Here is a 20981-nt window from a genome sequence, read left to right on the forward strand (position 1 = left end):
AAGAATACTTACTGAAAAGAGAGTACTAAACATACTACCACACCTTGTATAAATAAAGTATGTAAGTAGTAATTGAAATAATTGTATTGAAAATATAGTTACTACTGAACTAAGGTATTACATATCATTTAATGAAAGAGTTGTAATTGTATTTACAAACAGCTAAGATAAAAGTGTAATTACAACTCTCTGATTAACATACATCAAAGAAACCAGCACAGGCATAGATCGAGTGCATTGACCTTGATGGAACACTGTGTTTGGTACATGAGTGAAATGGCAGTTCCTGAGAAACATCTAGGCAAGAAAAAATTAAAGAAATTGTCATGTATTTGTATAGGTCTCAGAATAAAATTCACAAATATTATTGGAGAAGCAATATTATTATTATATTTATATTATTATATTTATTATATAAACAAATTCTTACAGATCAATCATTTTTACATTGTGGTGACATAAGCTAAAAGCATTAAACTTGTCATTACTAGAAATAATAAATGGTGAGTACATGGTGTGTTTTGCTTCCTCTTTTTCTTTTAATCTTCAGAAAGAAAAAGATCTGCAGTCAACACATAGGACGAATGACAGAACAAAGTGTCAATTAGACCATTCAAAACTTCTGAAATACATTATGAAATATTTGATGCTGGAAATTTTATTAGGAAGCAAAATGCCCAAACTCTGCATGCTTAAACCTCACAATCTGGGACTGTGTATTGAGATAGGTACAATTCTGGCTTTTAGACTTATGAATCAGGCTGCTCAGATACACATATCTAATAAAGTAAATTGGTTATAAACAGTTACATTTGTGGCCCAGGGATTTGTATGTCTTTTCATCCTCAAATACTAATGAGATTTGACATTGTGTGCAAAACCTCAAAGCACACTTTGATATCATTGTATACAATACAATTTCTTTCTGATTCAAAGACAGAAAGAAAGATATTGAAGCATAGCTTCTGATTCCTTCTCCAACTCCCCCTTCCCCCCAGTGCTTATCTTCTCTGGTGTTTAGGGAAACAGCCCCACACAATATTTCATGCTTTTCTCACTATCAATCTTCCAATCAGAATGTTCAGTGTTCAGAAAGGACAATGCCTTATGAGTCTTAGGAGTATTGCCAGCTTTCCAGCACAAGAATAAATGTGTGTATTCTTTCCTATTTCCAAAGCCTAGTCATGTCTGTGACCCCATCAGAACCTCACAAAACTCAGTGAGTTTGTAGGGGGAAAATGAGACTGTCTGTGACCTTTTCTTCATATGACAGGTGAGGAAACTAAGAGACTTCAGCAAAGCATGTAACTAAGAGTTGATTTTCAAGACCAGAGTTGTTTCTAAAGCAATTAATGATTTTTTATGTGCGCCTAGAGTCTGTTATGTGTGCATATGGCCAATCGTCTTTGAATTTCTTCATCATAGATAAAACAGATATTTTTTCTTTGTCTCTGGACAATAAGGTGGAAAAGACCTTCCGAAGTTATTCCTATTGTAATGTGAAGGAAATGGTATTGATTATATGCAAATGTTTCAGTGCACAACACTGTCTGCCTTGAAGAGTTCTTTACTAGCTGAAACTAATTTAGCTCTGTCACAAAAGGATTATTAAGGGAACTTGGTTACTTCCAATCCTGCACTGGTCACCTCTATTATGCTTATAGATACTCTGATTCATAAGAGTCTCTACTGTATGTGATAAAATAGTGAAATTAATCTTTGGGGGGGAGGGGGCAGATCAATACAGCTAGTATTTGAAGAATTTAGTAATTGTATTCTGATCAAATGAAATAAAATAAAATTTCCTCACTAAACCACAAAATACAGGGACTGTATTTGATTTCCCAATTTAGGACTTGGTTCATAGCAGGTGACTATCCTGGCTCAATTCCCAGCACATGTTAATCAATAAATCACCTTGTGAATAAATGCTACTCTTACATCAACAACAGAAAGAGGCTAGGTAAGTATATTTCCATCTCGGTGATAGAAAGCAATGTTCATCTATTGTATTTTGAAACAATTTTTAATCAGTTGGCTTGAAAAGCCAAATTGTAATCTAGGTATTGTTCCTAAATACAGTACCCATAAATGGCCACTCGCTGATAGAACCCAGTGCTGTGTCAGTTAACAGACACTAAGATTCCAAAAGAGGAGAACAAACTTTAACAGAAATTAACAGCAACTACAACGAAACACCAGCGCTGGTGACACTAGAAGGATGATCTCCCTAAAGAAGATGAGATTAAAAGGTTGACAATTTCTCCTCACCTGTTTAAAAAAAAAAACACACACACACACACACACACAAAAACCTCCTCTCCCTCCCTGCCCTCCCCTTCTGCTCCATCTCCCTCCCAAACCCTTCTTTCTCCTGGCACTACCTTCTGATCGTTTTTATTTGAGGGGAAAGTTGAAAGAAAGCAGCCATCCAGCTGCACCCAGCCGGCTCTGCTGGGGGGTGGGAGAGCAAAGTTCCGGGGCAGAGCCTTCTCTGCCACAGCCTGGCGATGCAGTCCTTGCTCTCCAATACCTGCTTGGTTTCGCGCCGCATCTGAAGATCTGCCACCGCGGAACAGTTGCGTCTCCATCTGGCTAGCAACCCACCCAAGCTTTCTTCACCACCACCACCACCTTCCTGTCTTCCCCCTCCTCCCCCTCCTTTCCGTCTTCCCTCTCCACCCCCGCCCCCAATCTCCTCCTCTTTTTCTCACTACAAGCGGTTGCTGATGCTGAAGCCGAGCGTCACTTCGGCTCCCACAGCAGACATGGCGACATTGACAGTGGTCCAGCCGCTTACTCTGGACAGAGGTAAGGGAGCGGCTCGCCCTCGGGCCACTGCGTCCCCACTGTCCCCCTAAACCCCTGTGTCCCCAGCCAAGTCCCACCGGGACAACAGGACGTGCCTAGGCAGAGGGAGGACCAAGGGGATCAGGGGCGAATCAAGGAGGCGTTTGCTCCCAGAGCTGGATACTTTCTTCCCCTTTCTCGGCCCGCCGGGTCCCCGCTGTCCCTGCCCGCTGCCCTCGCCCTGAAGACCGTGCCTTTGCCGGGCTCTGGCGCCCCCGCCGCCACTCCCAGCCCCTCGCCGGGCTTTGTTGGAGTGGATGCGCAGAGAGGGCTAGGCACCCCGGGCTCGGGGCGGCAGAGGCTCTGGGGAAGCTCTCCATCCAGAGACCCAAAAAAGCCGGCAAGGGAGCTGCCTGCCAACTGCACGCCCCGGGGACCCAAGAGGAAGGAAGTTTTGTCTCTGTGCCCGATGGCGAGGGTCGGTCCCGACGCTCGTGCCAAGGAGGCTGCCGGGGGCGGGAAGGGCGCTCCCCCGGGGTGGCCGGGCGCACGGCGGCGGGGAGCTGCTCTTTGCCTAAAGGGCAGCGCCGAGAACCTTCAGTCCGGCCGGGGTAGGACGCTGCAGCTCAGGTGCCTAGCTCCCCAAGCCTGGGTTTAGCACCCCGAATTACCATGGTTGGCCTCCGTGCTTTCCCCGCCTGCCTGCCTGCAGCTCCCGAGCGGGAGTAACTCAGTTCCTGCCACCCTTGCCAATCTCAGCGCGAGCTGCAGAAGGCGCTTCCCCGGGACAAAGCCCTGGTGGCTTTAAATGTAACTTCTGACCTATGACCCGTGCGTCCTGCCCTTGAACTTGATTGGAAACCGGTGTTTGCTCCCTCCACAGGACCTCCCCAAGTCCAGAGAGGGTCTTAAGCTGAGATGGCCAGGGCCTGTCTGATGCGCCCGGGCGGGGCTGTACCTGTGTCTGCGTGTTTGAGTTTCCTTCTTGGCTTCCTATGGCCAGTTAGGAAGGCGCCAGAGTCCCAGGGCTCTGCAGAGAGTGGGCACTACTGATCTCTGCCCTCAGTGACTGGATTTAGGACCCTGGGCGGCCATTTAGGGATGATGGGCTCAGAGGGAAATGATTTAGTGGATGTCCCTCTCAAATTTTTCTTTCTAGCAGATTAAATTGGACAGCAGGGTAAAGCAGACGAGCATCCTGCTGTGAGTACACTGGAAAAGCCAGGACACTCAGTTTGAGGCTTTTAATTTGGAGAGATCCTCGGTGGGTGACTTTAACTCAGTCTTGAGGCAAGAAGCGATTTCATGTGATGCCCATAGCAACCTAGCAACCTTATGGGGCATCGGAGTTGATAAATTAAATAATAATAGTAATTGATTTTATATTGGGCTATGGTGATTTACAGCTAGCAAAGTAATAACAGTAGTTAAAGAGCATGAGAAATCCATGGTATAATCCATGATTTTACCTCCAATATCATCATCTGTGCTAAGCAGGATAAATCCATTGCCAGGAAGAGACAAACAGATGGCAAGCTATTAGAAACTATGGATTTCCCAAGTATTTCTATTTTAATGTGATGAGCTCTTATATTGTTCCATTACTAAATTACAGTCATTAAACATCCCAAGTAAAACAACTGTCAGAGGAGCAAAATCTCCCAAGAAGGTTGCCAACCCGAGCAACCTCTTGTTCTACTTATCATTATAACAAAAATATTTCACTTTGGGTTTCTTAATCTTAACCCTGAAGGGCCTCAATCAGTTGTTAAGGGGAGGTGCTAAGTAGACAATAATTTAGCCTTAAAGTTTATTCTTGTTCACATCCAAATGGTACCTGTCTATATCTTCTGACTAGAAGCAAGCTGAGGTAGACTACATGAAACCATGTGGCCTCACCAACAGTGGTGGACACTGTTATCCTAGGAATGGTGGACTATTGACATCATAGATGTTCATGGAACATATATATATATATATATATATATATATATATATATATGCATTTTCTCCCTTATTAAGACTATTATCTTAGAATGACTATTTGATTAACTTCTCACTCCCCTTGCAATAATGAAGTAAGGGCTTCTGATTTGCTTTTCTCTAGAAAAGTGCTCACTGTGGTTTTTGTCAGCTAACCACTTTGGGAATCAGTTTTTCCTCTGTTCCACATCAGGAGTTGGATTAGATGATACTGATACTCTGAACAATTAGCAGTCTATAATTCAATTAATTAGCATTAGGCCTGTGTTTGATCACCTCCTGGGAGAATTTTTCAGATCATTCCAAGCTGATTAGTACCCTTTGAAATAACTTACATTTGACCACTGTTTTGGTCCCATTAAAGCTTCTACCACACTATGTTGCTTTCATCTCCTCATTGGTTGGAGTTCTTTAGAGGAAGAAACCAGTTCTGAATTCATCTTTGAATTTATGATGACAATTGTCATCCTGCCTGGTGATTTGATTTTTTTAAAAAATTAATGTGTTAGAAAACTAAATTCAGCAGTAACTGAGGCACTGTAATCGAATTTAGTTGTATTCTATGGAAGAATTCATATCATCATAACATTTTAGTGCAAGAAGCAATAACATAGCAATAACATAGCCCCATCATTCCTAGCTTTGCCTCACCCAACACACTTGATATATTCTCATCAGTTACAGTAGCTTACCAAAGGTACTTATTTTAACCAGAAAGGATTGTGGCAGGCGAGCAAAGAGGAAGGAAGAAAGAATATGTTTGATGAAGCCATTCTAGGACATCACAACAAATCAAAAGATACAATTTATGATTTTAAAGCTACTGGTTCTTTTCCAGTATCTTCAGTTTACAAATGGAAAGCACAAAAGAAGTCTAGTGGTGGGTTTCAAAAGTTCCTCTACCATTAAGTGAGAGATTCTATGTCAAAATCTAATTGTTCTTGTTAATGTCCTTTGTCACCAAATGGATTGATTCTTCAGGACAAAGTTTTAAGCAAATAAAGCAAGTTAAAATTAACGTTTACTCTGTCTCAAATTTGGAAGATATATACAGACAGTAAGATTCTCTGAAGTCTCTACTGCCCTCCTTGGGTATTTTCTGGGAAGCAAGAATTAAGATCAAAGCTGTGCCCAAGAAGGCAGTCAGGGTAACAAAGTGATCTATGACTTCATAAAATCCTCAACTTCCCATCTATCATTTAGACATCATACTAATCTTTCAGACCTCTATGTATCTGTGGTCATTGTGTCCCACTCTTGGATACAACGGACTCTTGGTATCCAGATGGATATCATCCTAAAGAATCTGCCATTCTGGAAAAACCACAAATACTCAGGATGCATAGAAAGTTCATTACTATATTGCAGATGCTTGATTTATTATTCCTATAAAACATTCAACTTCTTCTAAAGACATAGTATCTTTAAACAATTCTAAATTTTTTATTTCTATCACATAAACACATTAATCTTTACGTTTCCTTCAATGCAACATGTGTTTTTGGGGAGGTGGCATATTTTCACAATATGGAAATCAGTGAAACACTTCCCAGATCACATAATTCAAACCCTAATGACAATATATGCGATGACTGAGAGCTTTATCCTCATCACGGGAGCTGTGAAATTAATTGATACAAAGGAATTAAAAATCTTGTTTTTGAAATTTCTTTTGAATTTTTGTTTTTGGAATTATCTTTAAGTAGTTGTACAAAGGAGTTGCTATTCAACAAAGCAGTATATCAATACAATCAATCATACCCCTTTCAACATTTTCACCCATCCTGTCCAATGCACCCTTTTCCTTACTTTTCTAAATTTCTTCAGGATATACATTGTGTCTTTGCATTCCTCCCATTCTTCATTTGTGGTTTTATATATTATTTTTGACTTTGATCAGAATTACATGTAGTAAATTCACCAAAAAACCCAGACTTATTCACTTATTTACTTAGTGCCAACTATAAGCCAGACCCTAAATTACACACTAACAAGATAGTTTTCATGATAATTAGGGAAAATACTGGGAAGTTTGTGTGTGTGTGTGTGTGTGTGTGTGTGTGTGTGTGTGTGCATACCAGTCCTAGGGTTTGAACTCAGAGCCTGGGCAATGTCCCTGATCTTTTGTGCTCAAAGCTAGTGCTTAATCCCATAAGCCACAGCTCCATTTCTGAATTTTTGGTGGATAATTGAAGGTAAGTGCTTCACAGACTTTTTTTGCTGAGTTGGCTTCCAATCAACATTCTCAGACCTCAGCCTCCTGAGTAGCAAGGATTATAGGTATGAGCCACCAGCACCCAGCTTAGAGCTAGATTTTTAAAACATTCCTACATAAGCAGCAATCCATCCATTCATTCAGTATTCATACATTGTCTGATGTATACAAGATACAATAGAAATATTAGAAAGAAAATTCCTACTTCTAATATCCTTAGAAGTGGGGAGATAGATACTAAGAGCTCAGTTAATTAAGCAAATCAGTATTGAGCTACTTTTAAGTACTATGTACTGCTACTGAGAAAAATAGAAAAAAATGAAATTTTGTTTTCATGCTAGACAGTCACACATGAACACTCATATATATAGTTATATATATATATATGTGTGTGTGTGTGTGTGTGTGTGTGTGTGTTAGGGAAAAGAAATAATACTTGGCAAAGGAGAATGATGGGAAAGTGCTGCTTTGGACATACAAGTCAAGGAAGATCTTCCTGAGTTGGTGACATTTGGAAAGAGGGAAGAAGGAATTTTTTTGGTATTTTAGGAAATATGCTCACAAGTGAGAACTTAGGTGGGTACCCTTGGAATGTTAAAAAACACTCAGTGTAAAATAGTTGACAGTCATGTAGTAGAAAATGAGAGAGATGAAGCTCATTGCCAGTATCATCCTGATGTGACTCATAATTGAGAGATTACAGTAGTTGCAAATATAAAGTTGATGGAGAAAATAAACACATTACCAAGAAAAAGATAGAAAATAAATATGTTACTGAGATAGAGACTAATGGAGAAGGACTAATTTGGTTAAGATTGATCAAGGAAGAACTACTGAAAAAAATTTAAATGCTATATTGATGGGTTATTTGACTATGATGCTTAGGGAAAGCACTGGGAAAGAAGAAAAAGTACATATAACAGCAGTTCCACATTTGCAATTTGGTAACATCTGGTTGGTATACCAAGAAAATGGTGAAAAATTGAAATTACCAAGAAATAATTACACTATTAGTATGCATCCTAGGGTAGAAAGGTAGTTATAAATGCCAAGGAAGTGTACAGATTAGCTTTTTCCTTCTTTATATATTACTAGGCTAAAACATCCTATATCATAATTTGATTTCCAAAGTTATACTGAGCACTGTAATTTACAAGTCACTACAAAAATCTACATGTAGAATACAAGGAGTCATGATATAATATGGCTTGTACTAACAGCATAAGAAACAGTACATGTCATTTACACTTATGGCAAAGCAAAGATGCCAATAAAGATATTAATGTTGAAATTCTTCTTTTGTAGACCTTAAACCTAACACCACCTAACCTAACACCTCTTCCTAACACCAGTGATTGATTTGCTCAGATTTTAATCTCAAAAAACAGAAATGACCTTCAGTTAAACTCAAGGCAACATAGTGGAGTTAAATGGTGATATTTAATCCTTCCTTTTAAAGAACATAGCAACACTTGATTCTCTTAAAGACTGGTTTTAGCCACTTTTTAAAATATAGTAGCTCCAACTCTCATGCACTTCAATTTTCAAGGTAAGGAAGAATAACATTAAAGACCTCTTTCAAACGTTCACTTGTACTTACTTTTTTCCCTTAGAGTTAAGTCAAATAGCCTTTTAAAAATGCCTATAATATAGTAGTTTAAAACTAAAACATGGAGTATGATGAAACACTGAAAAGATTTGAAGGAGCCAATTAAAATTATGTAATTTTCAAAAAATCTGGTAACTGGTAAAATGATGAGTGGATTACAATCTGTATTTAAGGACTTACACAAAGTAAAATACTGGTCTCCCTTTTTGGTGAGTTAAATTCAAGTGAGATAAATTGCAAGAATGTAAGTGGGAATTTTTATTTCTTGGATTTCTTAAATTGCGATTAAAATATTGATTAAACTAACATTAAGGTTCTCTCTCTCTCTCTCTCTCTCTCTCTCTCTCTCTCTCTCTCTCTCTCTGTTTAAGAAAATCAAATTCTTGTCCTTTAAAATTTCTAGTATAGTGCTAAGAGCTTTTATTTTGTAGATTATGGGAGGAAAAAAACTACATGAGAACAGAAATTGAAGGTCAGCGAAAATCCCGTGGGTGCCACAGTTATCATAAAATTTGTGATACATTAAAATTTTTCCTTTTCCTTTTCACTTTCAAGGCATATAGAGCTTATTACTTTATGTATCTTCCAATTCAAGCCTTGGGCAGCCTATAGCTTTTCTAATCAGCTGTATTCACCAGCTTTTATAAAATCTGTATTTGCCTGAAAATTGCTTTGGCTCACAGTCCACGGGGGCTTTCTCCTTCTCTTAGTCTTTATTAGTTCTTTTTTTTTCCCCTCCCCATTTGACAAGAAAAAGAATATGGAAAAGGGAAAATAAAAATTAAGCTCAGTGAGGGTGGTTTTGAAGTTATAGATCCTGGTGGTCTTGACTGAGGAAGAAAATGACAAGAGCTGGGGATATTTTATGTCTCTTGTACAAAAAGTCTTCCAAATCAGCAGGCAGATATGCTTTTGTCCATAAACCTGTGGTAGTTGCATGCTTTCTCATGTTTTCCAGAGATGACGAATAGATATTTAAAAAGTATTTTTATCTTACATGTTCCTGTCTTTGATGAAATTATAATTTTGCTTCTGGAATCTTTTTTTCAAGGATTAGGGGGTCCCACCTATTTAGTAGGGGATAATGAGAATTTATGTCGATTATGGAATATTTTCAGTACTAAAAGGGCAAAATGCTTCTAATCTAAATTAATCAAATTGTACTATTTTAGGTTGTTACTTTCTGCTACGTGTGTGTGTGTGTGTGTGTGTGTGTGTGTGACTGAGCAAGTGGAGAGATCTTCATAGCTAAGAAAGGATGTAAAATATTTGTAGCCTTATATCCACTACCTGTATCCATCTGCTGCTGTAGTTAGAGATTGAATAAAACAGTCTCAGAATACAGCAAAATCTTTCATGGCAATCCTGACTTGAACTCAGGGCCGGGGTGCTGTGCCTGAGCTTTTTTTTGCTCAAGGCTAGAACTTTATCAGTTGAGCCATAGCTCCACTTGAGACTTTTGGGGTAGTTAATTGGACATAAGAATCTCAAAGACTTTCCTGATCCAGATGGCTTCAAACTTTTATCCTCAGATCTTAGTCTCCTTAATAGCTGCAATTAAAGGCACGAGTCACAGGCAACTGGCAGGTTTTACACTTTTGAAACCATGAGTGGTTGAGTGATGGAATTATGGCCTGATAAACAAGTTAAAATGGATAATATTTTAAGTCACTGTTTTGATCATTGTGATCATATTTTTAACACTTTACTGATTTCACTAATGCTTTACTTTTAATCTATATGATCAAATATTTTTTGTTTGTGACTGAGTTGTCTTTTTGTTGTTGTTTTGAACCCAGGTCTCATGCTACACTGAATCCCACCACTTGATTTATACTTTTAACCCCCACCTCTCTCTCTCAGATGACTTTGAAAAAAATCTTAAGAATTTTTAACTTATTGTGAAATTATAGTAATGTATATTGTATCAGATAGAAAACTAGAGTTTCCAATTACTGGTAACCTTGCCTACAGGCACTATATTCAAGTTTGATGCATTGCCGTAAAAGATATTCTAGGTTTTATTTTCAATAAAAGAATAACAGTTACCAAAAATTGGATAGAATAATAAAAGTTGGAATGTTCCTAAGATTTAAGCATCCAAGTTAAATGTGGGGAAAAACATTAGTGTCTTTTGTGTGTATTGGACTGTAATTAAAACTTTGGTCAATGTGTTAAGGGACTGTTCAGTATAATTTCTTACGAAAATGAGAGCAAAAAAGTGGAGAAATGACCTGACTTTCCTAAAAGTTGAAAAAGGTGTTTTAAGAAATTACAGACCAGTGCATTTGTTGTTGTCTCCTAGCAAAACAATAACCCATTAAAAAAATAGGATAATGGCACTTAGAAAAGGAAGTGGCAGTGGGACCACTGAGAACAGATCCTGTCAAGTTTTAGATGTGAGATGTAGCCACACTCAATACTCATGCCACCTCTGGTGTTGCAGAAGCCTTGCTGAAAACAATATACGTGAAGAGGATTTCTAACGAGTTTCTAGTGGATTTATTGCTCTATAGATGCTTAATTTTTAGTCCTGTTTAACCTCGTTACCAGTATTTGGGCTGAGCACCACTGATTATATCTGATCATATTTACTGATGATAGACTAGAGAAATAGCAAATAATTTGGCCAACAAATCAAGTACACAAATTGTACCCAACTTAAATAGCATGCTACAGTAAAATTGATAAAGTTGAATGAAAATGAATGTACTTTTCACTCATTAGATTCAGTCACAGTAGAATGTGACTAGGTTCCTACTGATGACACTGGCATATCACTGGAACAATACAGCTTAGCAGTCGTTAGTTTGGAAAATGATGAGGATTTTTATTTAATAAAGTCACATGAAGCTTCATGATTATCTATCTGTATGTTAAAATGATCACTTTAAAATTAGAAATCATTTAATTCTAGTAACTAATATTTAATACTAACTCTTAACATGAAACAATAATACAACATATCGAGGTGAAATTATTTTCAAAATGTTTGAATTCCTGAAAATTAAGCAACTATTGTGTTAACAGAATCATATTAGTTACAAACATAATGAAAAATTATTATAGTGCCAGAAATATTTCTCACCTTAGATGTTGAAATTGGGGCCCTAAACTCATTTATCCTGTAGGGTAGGTATTGATACCTCTAATTCATGGGCGTGGACACTAAATGCCAACCTTTATCTCACTAATCCCATCACTGGGTTAGTTGAAAAAACAAAACAAAAACAGATGAATGCCTAAATTCCCCACATAATGGCAGTATTATCTCACCAGGTGGGAATCATTCATTTTCAGGAAAGGATGGTTCACTATTAGGAACTGTTTTAGAGTTATTCTTCCTGTGCACACAGACTGAAGGATCAAACTCATAATATTCCAGTAAATACTGAGAAACACATGATGAAGGTAATGTTAATATTTGATTTCAAAACACAACTTTGAGTCATCTGTAAGGGGCCTCCCTTAACTTGATAAAGACTGGCCATCAGATAGATGACAATGTCACTGTTAATAGTTAGTGATGACAGATGGAGCAATTTGCTAAAGTTCAAAAATTAGTCCTGAAATTGATTTCACCAATGTTATAAACCAAAATCGGTTAACTGGAATTATAAAGCATATGCGATTTTTCATAGGGTGACACTCATTGCTATCAGATCGGTAGTCCTATATCCAAATATTTCAATACTATGAGAAACATAGAAGCATGCAGGATAGACAGGCTCCCTGCTAGAGAGGTGGTGCTTGTGTTCCAGTTAGTATCAACATTCAAGTAATTTAAATAAGTGAACAAACAGTATGATTCCTGAGAGCAGCAAGTTAGCAGGAAAGAAAAGCATACAGAAAAGAGGATTTTAGGCTACTTCCGCATTGAGATTCTGAGAAGGCTGTTTGAAGAGGTGGCATTAGACATCTTTCAGTTACCTAGGAGCACAGCATTTTTGGAGGAGGAATAAGGAAAGCATGCTCAAAGCTGATGCCCTTGATGCACTCTAGCAATGGAGTTAAGTAATCTACATGGAAAAAGAAGACAGGAATGGAGCAAAAGCATATAGAGTGGAAGTAATGTTGTGCTACCTGTTTTTATTGGTTATTGAGAAGGTTAAATGAGACAATGGAAGATAAGTACTGTGCAAACTGTAAAGTGATGTTTAAATACCATTTCTTTACAGTTTCTATCATATTCAGCACAATTTGTGAACCATTGTCTTGTTTGGGGAGCTAAATGTTGCTTAAAGCCATGCCTCTAGAGCCATCTTGCCAGAGTTTGAATCTTAGATTTTTTGCTTAGTGGTGATAGTTCTTTAAGTCTTAGTTTTCTTTGTAAAGTAACAAACTAAAAATAATACTAATGTAGTCATTAGTTCAAAATATTTAGAGTGTTTTAGGCCAGGTCTGACATAATAATCACTCAATAATGACCACTATTTCTTTTCTGAGTGTTGGATACCATGTACTCATACCGTCCCTCCAGGGGCAAAGGCAGAGAATGCCAGGTGCCTACATGCTCTGCTAAGAGACGGGAGTAATGTTTATGTTGTGATTGTCCAGCAGTAGGCAGCATTTGGATTTGCCTGGAAATAAAATTTTCAGACCTAGTTGTTACTCAAAACCACTTTGAATAGTTCTATTAGAATACTTTTTGCAAGAGGGTAACATTATTTTAAATGGCTGATGCCTTAAAAACTTGTTTTTTTTCAATGTATCAATATATACCCATTGCCAATCACAATATTCAGAGACAAGTGCAAAGATGTTTGCTGAATACATTAATGGTTTGTCTTCAAATATTTAAGAGTTTTAGGGGGTAAAATGAGGAAACTGGGCAGAAGATATAAGGTGACAGATTTTTGTTTAGAAAAACATTCTTATGTTTATTTGGTTCAAAATTGGAATTGTTACCTACTGCAAATTAGTAAATAACCTGTGCATGGAAATTGTGCATGCAAGGTATGAGCAAAAAATTGCAGAATTGACTTTGTATAATTCAGTAATTCTTTAGTAATGACTCAGACTCTCTGTATAAATTTAGTGGTGTTTTTTAATATAAGTTAAACAAAATGCAGCTATAAAAATGTGCTAAGTAGGCCTGGTGGCAAGAGCGCGTGCCTCCTACACATGAAGCTCTCGGTTTGATTCCCCAGCACAACATATATGGAAAACGGCCAAAAGGGGCGCTGTGGCTCAGGTGGCAGAGTGCTAGCCCTGAGCGGGAAGAAGCCAGGGATGGTGCTCAGGCCCTGAGTCCAAGGCCCAGGACTGGCCAAAAATAAATAAATAAATAAATAAAAAGTGCTAAGTAGTTGGTGGAGAAAACTAAGGGATCGTTGGAGCTCTGTTGTATTGCTGGTTCATTGTTTTGCATCACATGATGCCTAAAGAGGCAAACATACAGTAAATAGTGGTAGGAGTTGGTAGTCCAGATGGCTGGATTATCTATGCCTGTCCAATCTTAGCCCTGTAACCTTGACCTAGCTGTTATGATCTATGTATCCTTGCTCTGTTACCATTCTCTTTGTACTTCAGTTGTTCTCTGTAAAGGGGAAAATAGGAGTATTTAACTCATAAGGTTGCTGTGAAAAATTAACTAACACACACACACACACACTTAGAACATCAACACTCCCATACCAACAGGTTATCCCCAACCTCTTCTTCCTAGTGGAATGCATTATCCCCAGTTCAATAAATGAAAATTTTATAACCTCTAGATTTAAATACATATTAATTTGGGTTGCAAGTCCACCACTTGCTATGTGTGGAAGCTTATAATACTGCTTATTATAGCTATTTTTGTTTATTTTCAAATCCTTCTATGGAAATAAAGAAACATAATTTGCATGGTGATCCATTCCTTTCATTCTTATTTCCTTCACTTAGCTAGTTAATTAAAAAATGAGAGACTACTATATGCCAGGTGCCAAGTCAAGAATTAAATAAAGCTAGAGCTAACATCCTAGCACTAAAGAAAGACATCTACCATATAATTTATGAGAATTATGTCTTAAGAATTATGACAACAGCTCACACACATTGAGCACTTACTACATACCAGAAGTACTTTTAACTTTTCAAACAACCTTCAAAGTAAGCTCAAAAGAGATATATTATTATTACTTGAATTTAGAATTAAGGCATGAAGGGGCTAAATAGAAGGGATTGGAGCTCCAACTAGTTGAGATGTTGGGCTTGTTTACCAAGCTACACTGCCAGAATCACTTAAATCTATAATATAGCCCGAAGAATATGAGCTTGTAAGCAATAGTAGAGGCAAAAAATACATGCAAAATCTTCAAAGAACAGACGGGCAAGGAAAAAAGAGCATATTGTCCTACCCCAAACAAATAGTACTTTGTCTAGTGCTTATAAAAAACAATATATACTTTGCTCATGGAAGTAAATTAAACAGTGTATTTTTAAAAATCTACCATATTTTTTGGAAAATGTCAGATGCTACTGCATAGTTGGACTTATTATTTATTCTTATTAGTTTCTAAGTACTACAGATTAAAAAAAATCTATAGATAGCATTATTGGAAGGCACCAGCAAGATTCTGATCTATATTCCCAGGCTGTGCTAGTGAAACTGAGAGATGACTGTGACTGCCACATTACCTTTCAGTGATCTGTAATGCACAAACTTCTTCATAGGTCTGGGATTTTGACAGTCTCTTGTAAGGATGTGAAAAAGTAGTAATCACGGCCCCAAGCTCTCTTTTCCCTCTAGTCATTGCTTCCAAGTGAGAAGAATGAGCAGGATTTAGGGATGCAACATACTCTGAATTTCAGGGATAGGAGAAAATTGCAGCTTCTCTTTTCCCTTCTGGATTCATTCTAAACATCCTTCGGGGCACAAATGTACTGTGCTTACCCATCATCATTAAGGCACATACCTTAAGGTAATAGTATGGATTTCAGTGGCCCAAGTAATGTATTTCCTAGCATTAAATGTGGAAGAGATGTTCTACCCTAAGGACATTTTATCTAGATACGTCATGCTTATTTCTTTAAGCAAGTTTCTTTTTACTTTAACCTTTTTTTAACCTACACATGTAGGATTTACTTCCTTTTCTTTCATAGTACAGCATATGTGTTTAGAAAATGATTTCTTCTTAAATGAATAGTGGAAGACAGTAAAAATTAAAATTAAAAAATTAAAGATGTAAAGCTTAGTATACAGTACCCAGAGAGTACTGAGAGACTTATTTTGGCAGCACAAAGGGAAGTTTTTGCATCCCTCCATATCCTCAGACCTAGGTAAGGCTCACAAACACATACTTTTTGGTGAATTAGGTGCCCATGTAGATACTGATGCCTTTTTTTTTTTTTTTTTTTTTTTTTTTTTTTTTTTGGCCAGTCCTGGGCCTTGGACTCAGGGCCTGAGCACTGTCCCTGGCTTCTTCCCGCTCAAGGCTAGCACTCCGCCACTTGAGCCACAGCGCCCCTTCTGGCCGTTTTCTGTATATGTGGTGCTGGGGAATCGAACCTAGGGCCTCGTGTATCCGAGGCAGGCACTCTTGCCACTAGGCTATATCCCCAGCCCGATACTGATGCCTTTTGATGTCATGCATTTTTCAAATACTGCTATGTTCTCATCCAACAGATTACCAAACGATTACCACCAGTAGACAATGTAAAGATGAGTATATTTCTCTTGAATTATTCTCCATTATATTCAGAGATTTAAAAGACATATTTAATGATTTCTTATTAAAAATGTCTTCTGAATTTATTTCAAGATGAGTTTTTTTCTCTTCTTAAATTAGAAAGTTACTAAATGTGTAGTTTTTACCAAATCAGTTGCCTTATATTCAATTGCTTGCCTTTCTATATGTTTAATTTTACTGTTGGTAGTGGCCCTAGCATTTGGAATATATAATACTTTTTTTAAAGGCTACAATTTATATACAGTGAACTACTTCCTGTTGTTCCCTTCCATCATTTAAATATGAAGTGTCTTTGTTGAATTTTGCCTGGATGATCTATTCTTTGGTAAGAGTGAGGTGTTGGAGTCTCCAGCTATCACTGTGTTTGATTCTATTTTTGTTTTAAAGTACAATAGTATTTAACAAATTTGGGTGCTTCAGCACCAGATTCATCTTGTGGCTTAAAACTGGTTCCTATGTTGCTATTTTTGTGATTGAAAAATTTGAAAGTAGAATAATATTTTGTGACAAATTACACATATTAAATTCCCATGTCAGTATCCCTCAGTAAGGTTTTATTGAAATACACCTAAGGTCCTTTATTGACAATTTTTCTGTGGCTTGCTTTTGTACTACCACTGCAGTGTTGAGTAACTGAGACACAGACTGATCTGTAAAGTCTAAACAACCTATGATTGGCCCCCTGCTTTTAAAGAACTACAAATATAGAAAATGAAAAAATGCATTTTACATTGTCTTGACTTTTATGCCATTGAGGATCTCTATCTTAATCTGTGTATGTGCACCTATTCCAAAGGTCATCTTTCTGCTCTACCCTTCCTTGAGCACAAACTGTTGTTTGTTATGAGATATTTGCTAAACTCATGATTGGGAACAAACAGGTTTCTCTGCTGTATGCATGGCCAGGCTTCAGTCTTTGGAAGGTCCTGTATGCTTGGGTCTCAGGGATAGAACTTTTTGCTAATCTGGTTACTTTAGTCTGTCACACTCAATTCTGCCTTCTATTTGTGGAGGCTTCTATGTGAGAAAGTTCCTTATTCTTACTACTGGAAGAAAACCTCTTAAAGTATTGGCATGAGATTCTGAAATTAGAAAAAATCCCTGCCTCTCTCTTCTGACCTTACCCTATTTCCTACTTGAAATGATCTTCTGTGCTGTTATACTCTTCCTCAATGGAAATCCCTTAAAGCCTGCTACTTTCAGAGGGGAAATACCGCACTGTCATTTTGGCTTGCATTGGGCCTTTTATCCATTTGTTAAAATTGTTGCTGAGTTTTTCTTAACTTGTATAATACCTGGTGCCTCTTCTAATGTTATGCCAAAGGCAAGTAACTGTACTTGCCTCTCATCTCTGTATAGATGTATTCCTATGTTCTCTATTATTACTATTTTGCAAAGCTTAATCATTGACTGTGAGACATAATTTATGCTCACCCAGTTGAATAAAAAAGAATGTGTTCCCAGTTGGGAAGACAGACTTTGAAAGCATTACTTGTAGCTTGCTTAAGTCTTGGTACTTACTTTCATATCCATGCTACTATTTTGTTATACAGAACTCTCTCTACATTGTTGCACATGACTCAAATTAAAATGCAATTTAGAGACTAATTTAGGTGAATCTGCAGTATGGCAGACTGAGCCAACCAAGAACTTCTCCCATTACAAACATCAAGGTGTAGTGGATAAAAATCTAACAATTAAAAACCCATCTATGTCTTAGCTTGGCAGATGAAATGTAATCTCCAGGTGCTAGAAATTAAGAGGAAAGTAATTCTGGAAGGATAGTGGTGTGCACTGAACTGACACTTTGGTGAAAGTGGAAGGAAGGAAATAAAGAACAGAAGATCTCACACTATCTGCAGTTCAAAAACCACCACTCAAAAATTGATATAAAATGTAAGCAGGTAAAATGAAAGATTGCATGCTTAAGAGACAACTGGTTACATGGGTTTTACTTAAATGTCCTGCTAAACTAAAAGTGTGCTTACAGCTAAATATTCAACACACATGAAACAAAGAAGCTTGGAATATGTAGTTCACACAGAAAACCAGCACATGAATGAGCCCTGCGTTTCTGCACATGTTTGGAAATTGGGAAGACCTTGATATGTTCAGTACTGAACAGTACTCCAGTATTCCAGAGCTTTGTTCTAGTGAGGTTGAGTGAAGGGCAGACAGCAGTAAGTAAATAAGTAAAGGCATAGTACTTCCAGATACTATAAAATAAGCATATATAAAGCCATTAAGTCCAACATTCTTAGCTGGCCTTCTGCATTTTTTATTTGGACTCATGTTTTCTTCTGCAGTTGCTTTTATTTTTTTTCACAGGGGGTGGAGTTGGCAAGGCATATATTTTGAGTTCTAATCTATAAATATAACGTTCTCTTCCTGACTTCGCTGTTCCCTATTATTTCTTCAAATAACAACATGAAATTTGATCAGTCTCTACCTAAATGTCACCTCCTCAGAAGAGATATCTACCCTATCTAAAGTTTTTTTTTCTTTGCTGAGAGCATGACTTACATGGTGAAATACTTGTCTACCATGTACAAAGCCAACCACCCAGTACAACTAACTAACCAGCCCATTATCTTCTGTTTTCTATCCCTTCTTAATTTGTTTTCATAGTACATGTTGTCTGATCATATTCTACATATTTATATATAAACTTTCCCTCTACAACTTACATCTCAAATGTTTAAAACATAGTCTGGCACGCTTTGGATAGTGCATAAATGTTTGTTAAGCAAATAAACTCAGGGTCTTGGCATTGTATTCCTTGGGCAAGTTCTTCTCTTTACCTCTCTATATAGCATCTTCATATTTGTCCTTTTAGCATTTAGGATTCTAGTTTTGCAAGAAATCTTTCCTTGTCCCCTCAATCTAGACTAGATCCTTCTGTTTTCAGTACTGAACACAACAGAGCCTCGGTATTCCAGAGCTTTGTTCTAGTGAGGTTGAGTGAGGGGCAGACAGCAGTAAGTAAATAAGTAAAGGCATAGTACTTCATGTGAGCATAAATGGTATGATGAACAGCAAGCAGAATTAAGGCCATGAAAGAGCCCGGGGATGTAGAGGGGGAAATACTCTTTTATATAGAGCAAGAAGAAAGTCCAGATGTAGTAAAATTTTTAAGACAGTCTTTATATAATTGAGGGGTGCCCATGATGAAAATTGGTGAATAATAGCATAGTCATAGGAAAAGGCAACAATATTCCAATAGTGTTTGAGGGAGAACAGTAGGTCTTGTTGACTGTTCTATGCCTGGTATAATGTTTAACACAAATCAGATGCTTTCTTATGTATTGCATAAAAAATATAGCATAGAAAAATTGTGTATGGAATAAAGAAATACTCCAATTAGAATTATAACATGTGTTACAGTAAAGAAATACAGATACAGATACAGCTTTTTCTTTTAAATTGAATAAAATATGTGTTTTGACACTGGTAAAGACAATGAGGAATTATAGATAATCTGATTTTTTTTCTTCCATATCTGGTCACCAGTTCTTCAGCTGTTTCACATACCATTTTGATTATAGAAGAATAATGCAATGTGACAAGTTAATTTGCTAAAATTAATCAATGCATGAAGTTTTAAATACTCTAAAAGAGGCTTTTCAAAATCAAGAACCAAAAAATAAGTATAATTTTCTTTGGTAGAGTTTAGAGAATATCTGAAGCCATTAAAAGGGATTTCAGTAGAACCATTGCTATATGTGCAAGGTTGCTTTATTGCTAAGTTGTAATACATACTTAACAAAACCCTTGTCTTTGATGGGAGTATAGAAAACTGTAGTATAAAAAATGGTAAGCTATGCTTGATATTAGAACAGGTCCAAGTCACGAATGATAGAGTGACACATGAAGGTTTCAGACATGTGGGCTTGTGAAAAATGAACATTTGGGGATATTGAAGTGATATAATTTGTAATATATATTTGTTATGAAAATTTGTGTATATGGGGAGAGTTGGTGTTTTATATACATTACTTTTAGAGATTTTATGAAGAAAAAAATGGAGTGTAGCAAAAGAAATTGAGGAAATATTTGCTCTCCAAAGAATACTATGTGGATCTCCAATTGGCAGGGGATATTCAGACTACAGAACTGTTCTCGATAACAAGGTATTTCTTTGGACTGTATTACTGTAGCAATCTGGATAATTTGATATGAATTTCAGGAGCCAAGAAAACAGGAAAAGTAAAGGAATAAAGAAATAATGTGCAATTCTGTGTTGAGTGGTAGTTGTTGAACATAAGGAAAGCAAAAAAAAAAAATAAGTCAAAATGAAACAGCTTGGTCCATGTAGTTGATGAGTTTAGTTTAGGACTTAATGAGCTTCCCAGTGCTGAAAGACAGCAAAGCATAAATGAGGGCTTTTACAATGGGAAAAGTGTTCAAGGCTCGAAGGTAGCTCTGGAAGCACAGATAACATGTGCTGTGTACTGATGAAGAATGATTTCAAAATAATAGAAACGAGTTCGGGATGCTGAATACATAATGGCTGCAGATGCTTTTCTGAAAAACTATGCATAATACAGCAAAAGACTTGTTAGAGTAAAATTATGACAAGTAATTGAAAGTAAGTACTTTTGTTTGAATACACATTGTTTGATTCATATATGTGTGTGTATCTGTATATATGTCTGATTACAGATACATATATATGTGAATGAATATATGTGATATATTTGTTATCATACAC

The 20981-nt window shown here is 37.1% G+C and overlaps 1 protein-coding gene across 2 annotated transcripts in view; it reads left to right on the forward strand.

The window, feature by feature from the left end:
* Positions 1-2496: 2496 nt before the first annotated feature.
* Positions 2497-20981, forward strand: part of Lin7a (lin-7 homolog A, crumbs cell polarity complex component) — a 129082-nt gene continuing 110597 nt past the window's right edge. Inside the window, exon 1 of one of the 2 annotated variants that reach the window (XM_048358962.1) lies at positions 2497-2811. In XM_048358962.1, the coding sequence (XP_048214919.1) occupies positions 2730-2811 (82 nt within the window). In that variant the 5' untranslated portion in view covers positions 2497-2729. The remainder of the gene's footprint in view (positions 2812-20981) is intronic. The other variant, XM_048358970.1, reaches the window with a different exon arrangement.

The sequence above is a fragment of the Perognathus longimembris genome, chromosome 1 (genome assembly GCF_023159225.1).
Source record: "Perognathus longimembris pacificus isolate PPM17 chromosome 1, ASM2315922v1, whole genome shotgun sequence".
NCBI lineage: Eukaryota > Metazoa > Chordata > Mammalia > Rodentia > Heteromyidae > Perognathus > Perognathus longimembris.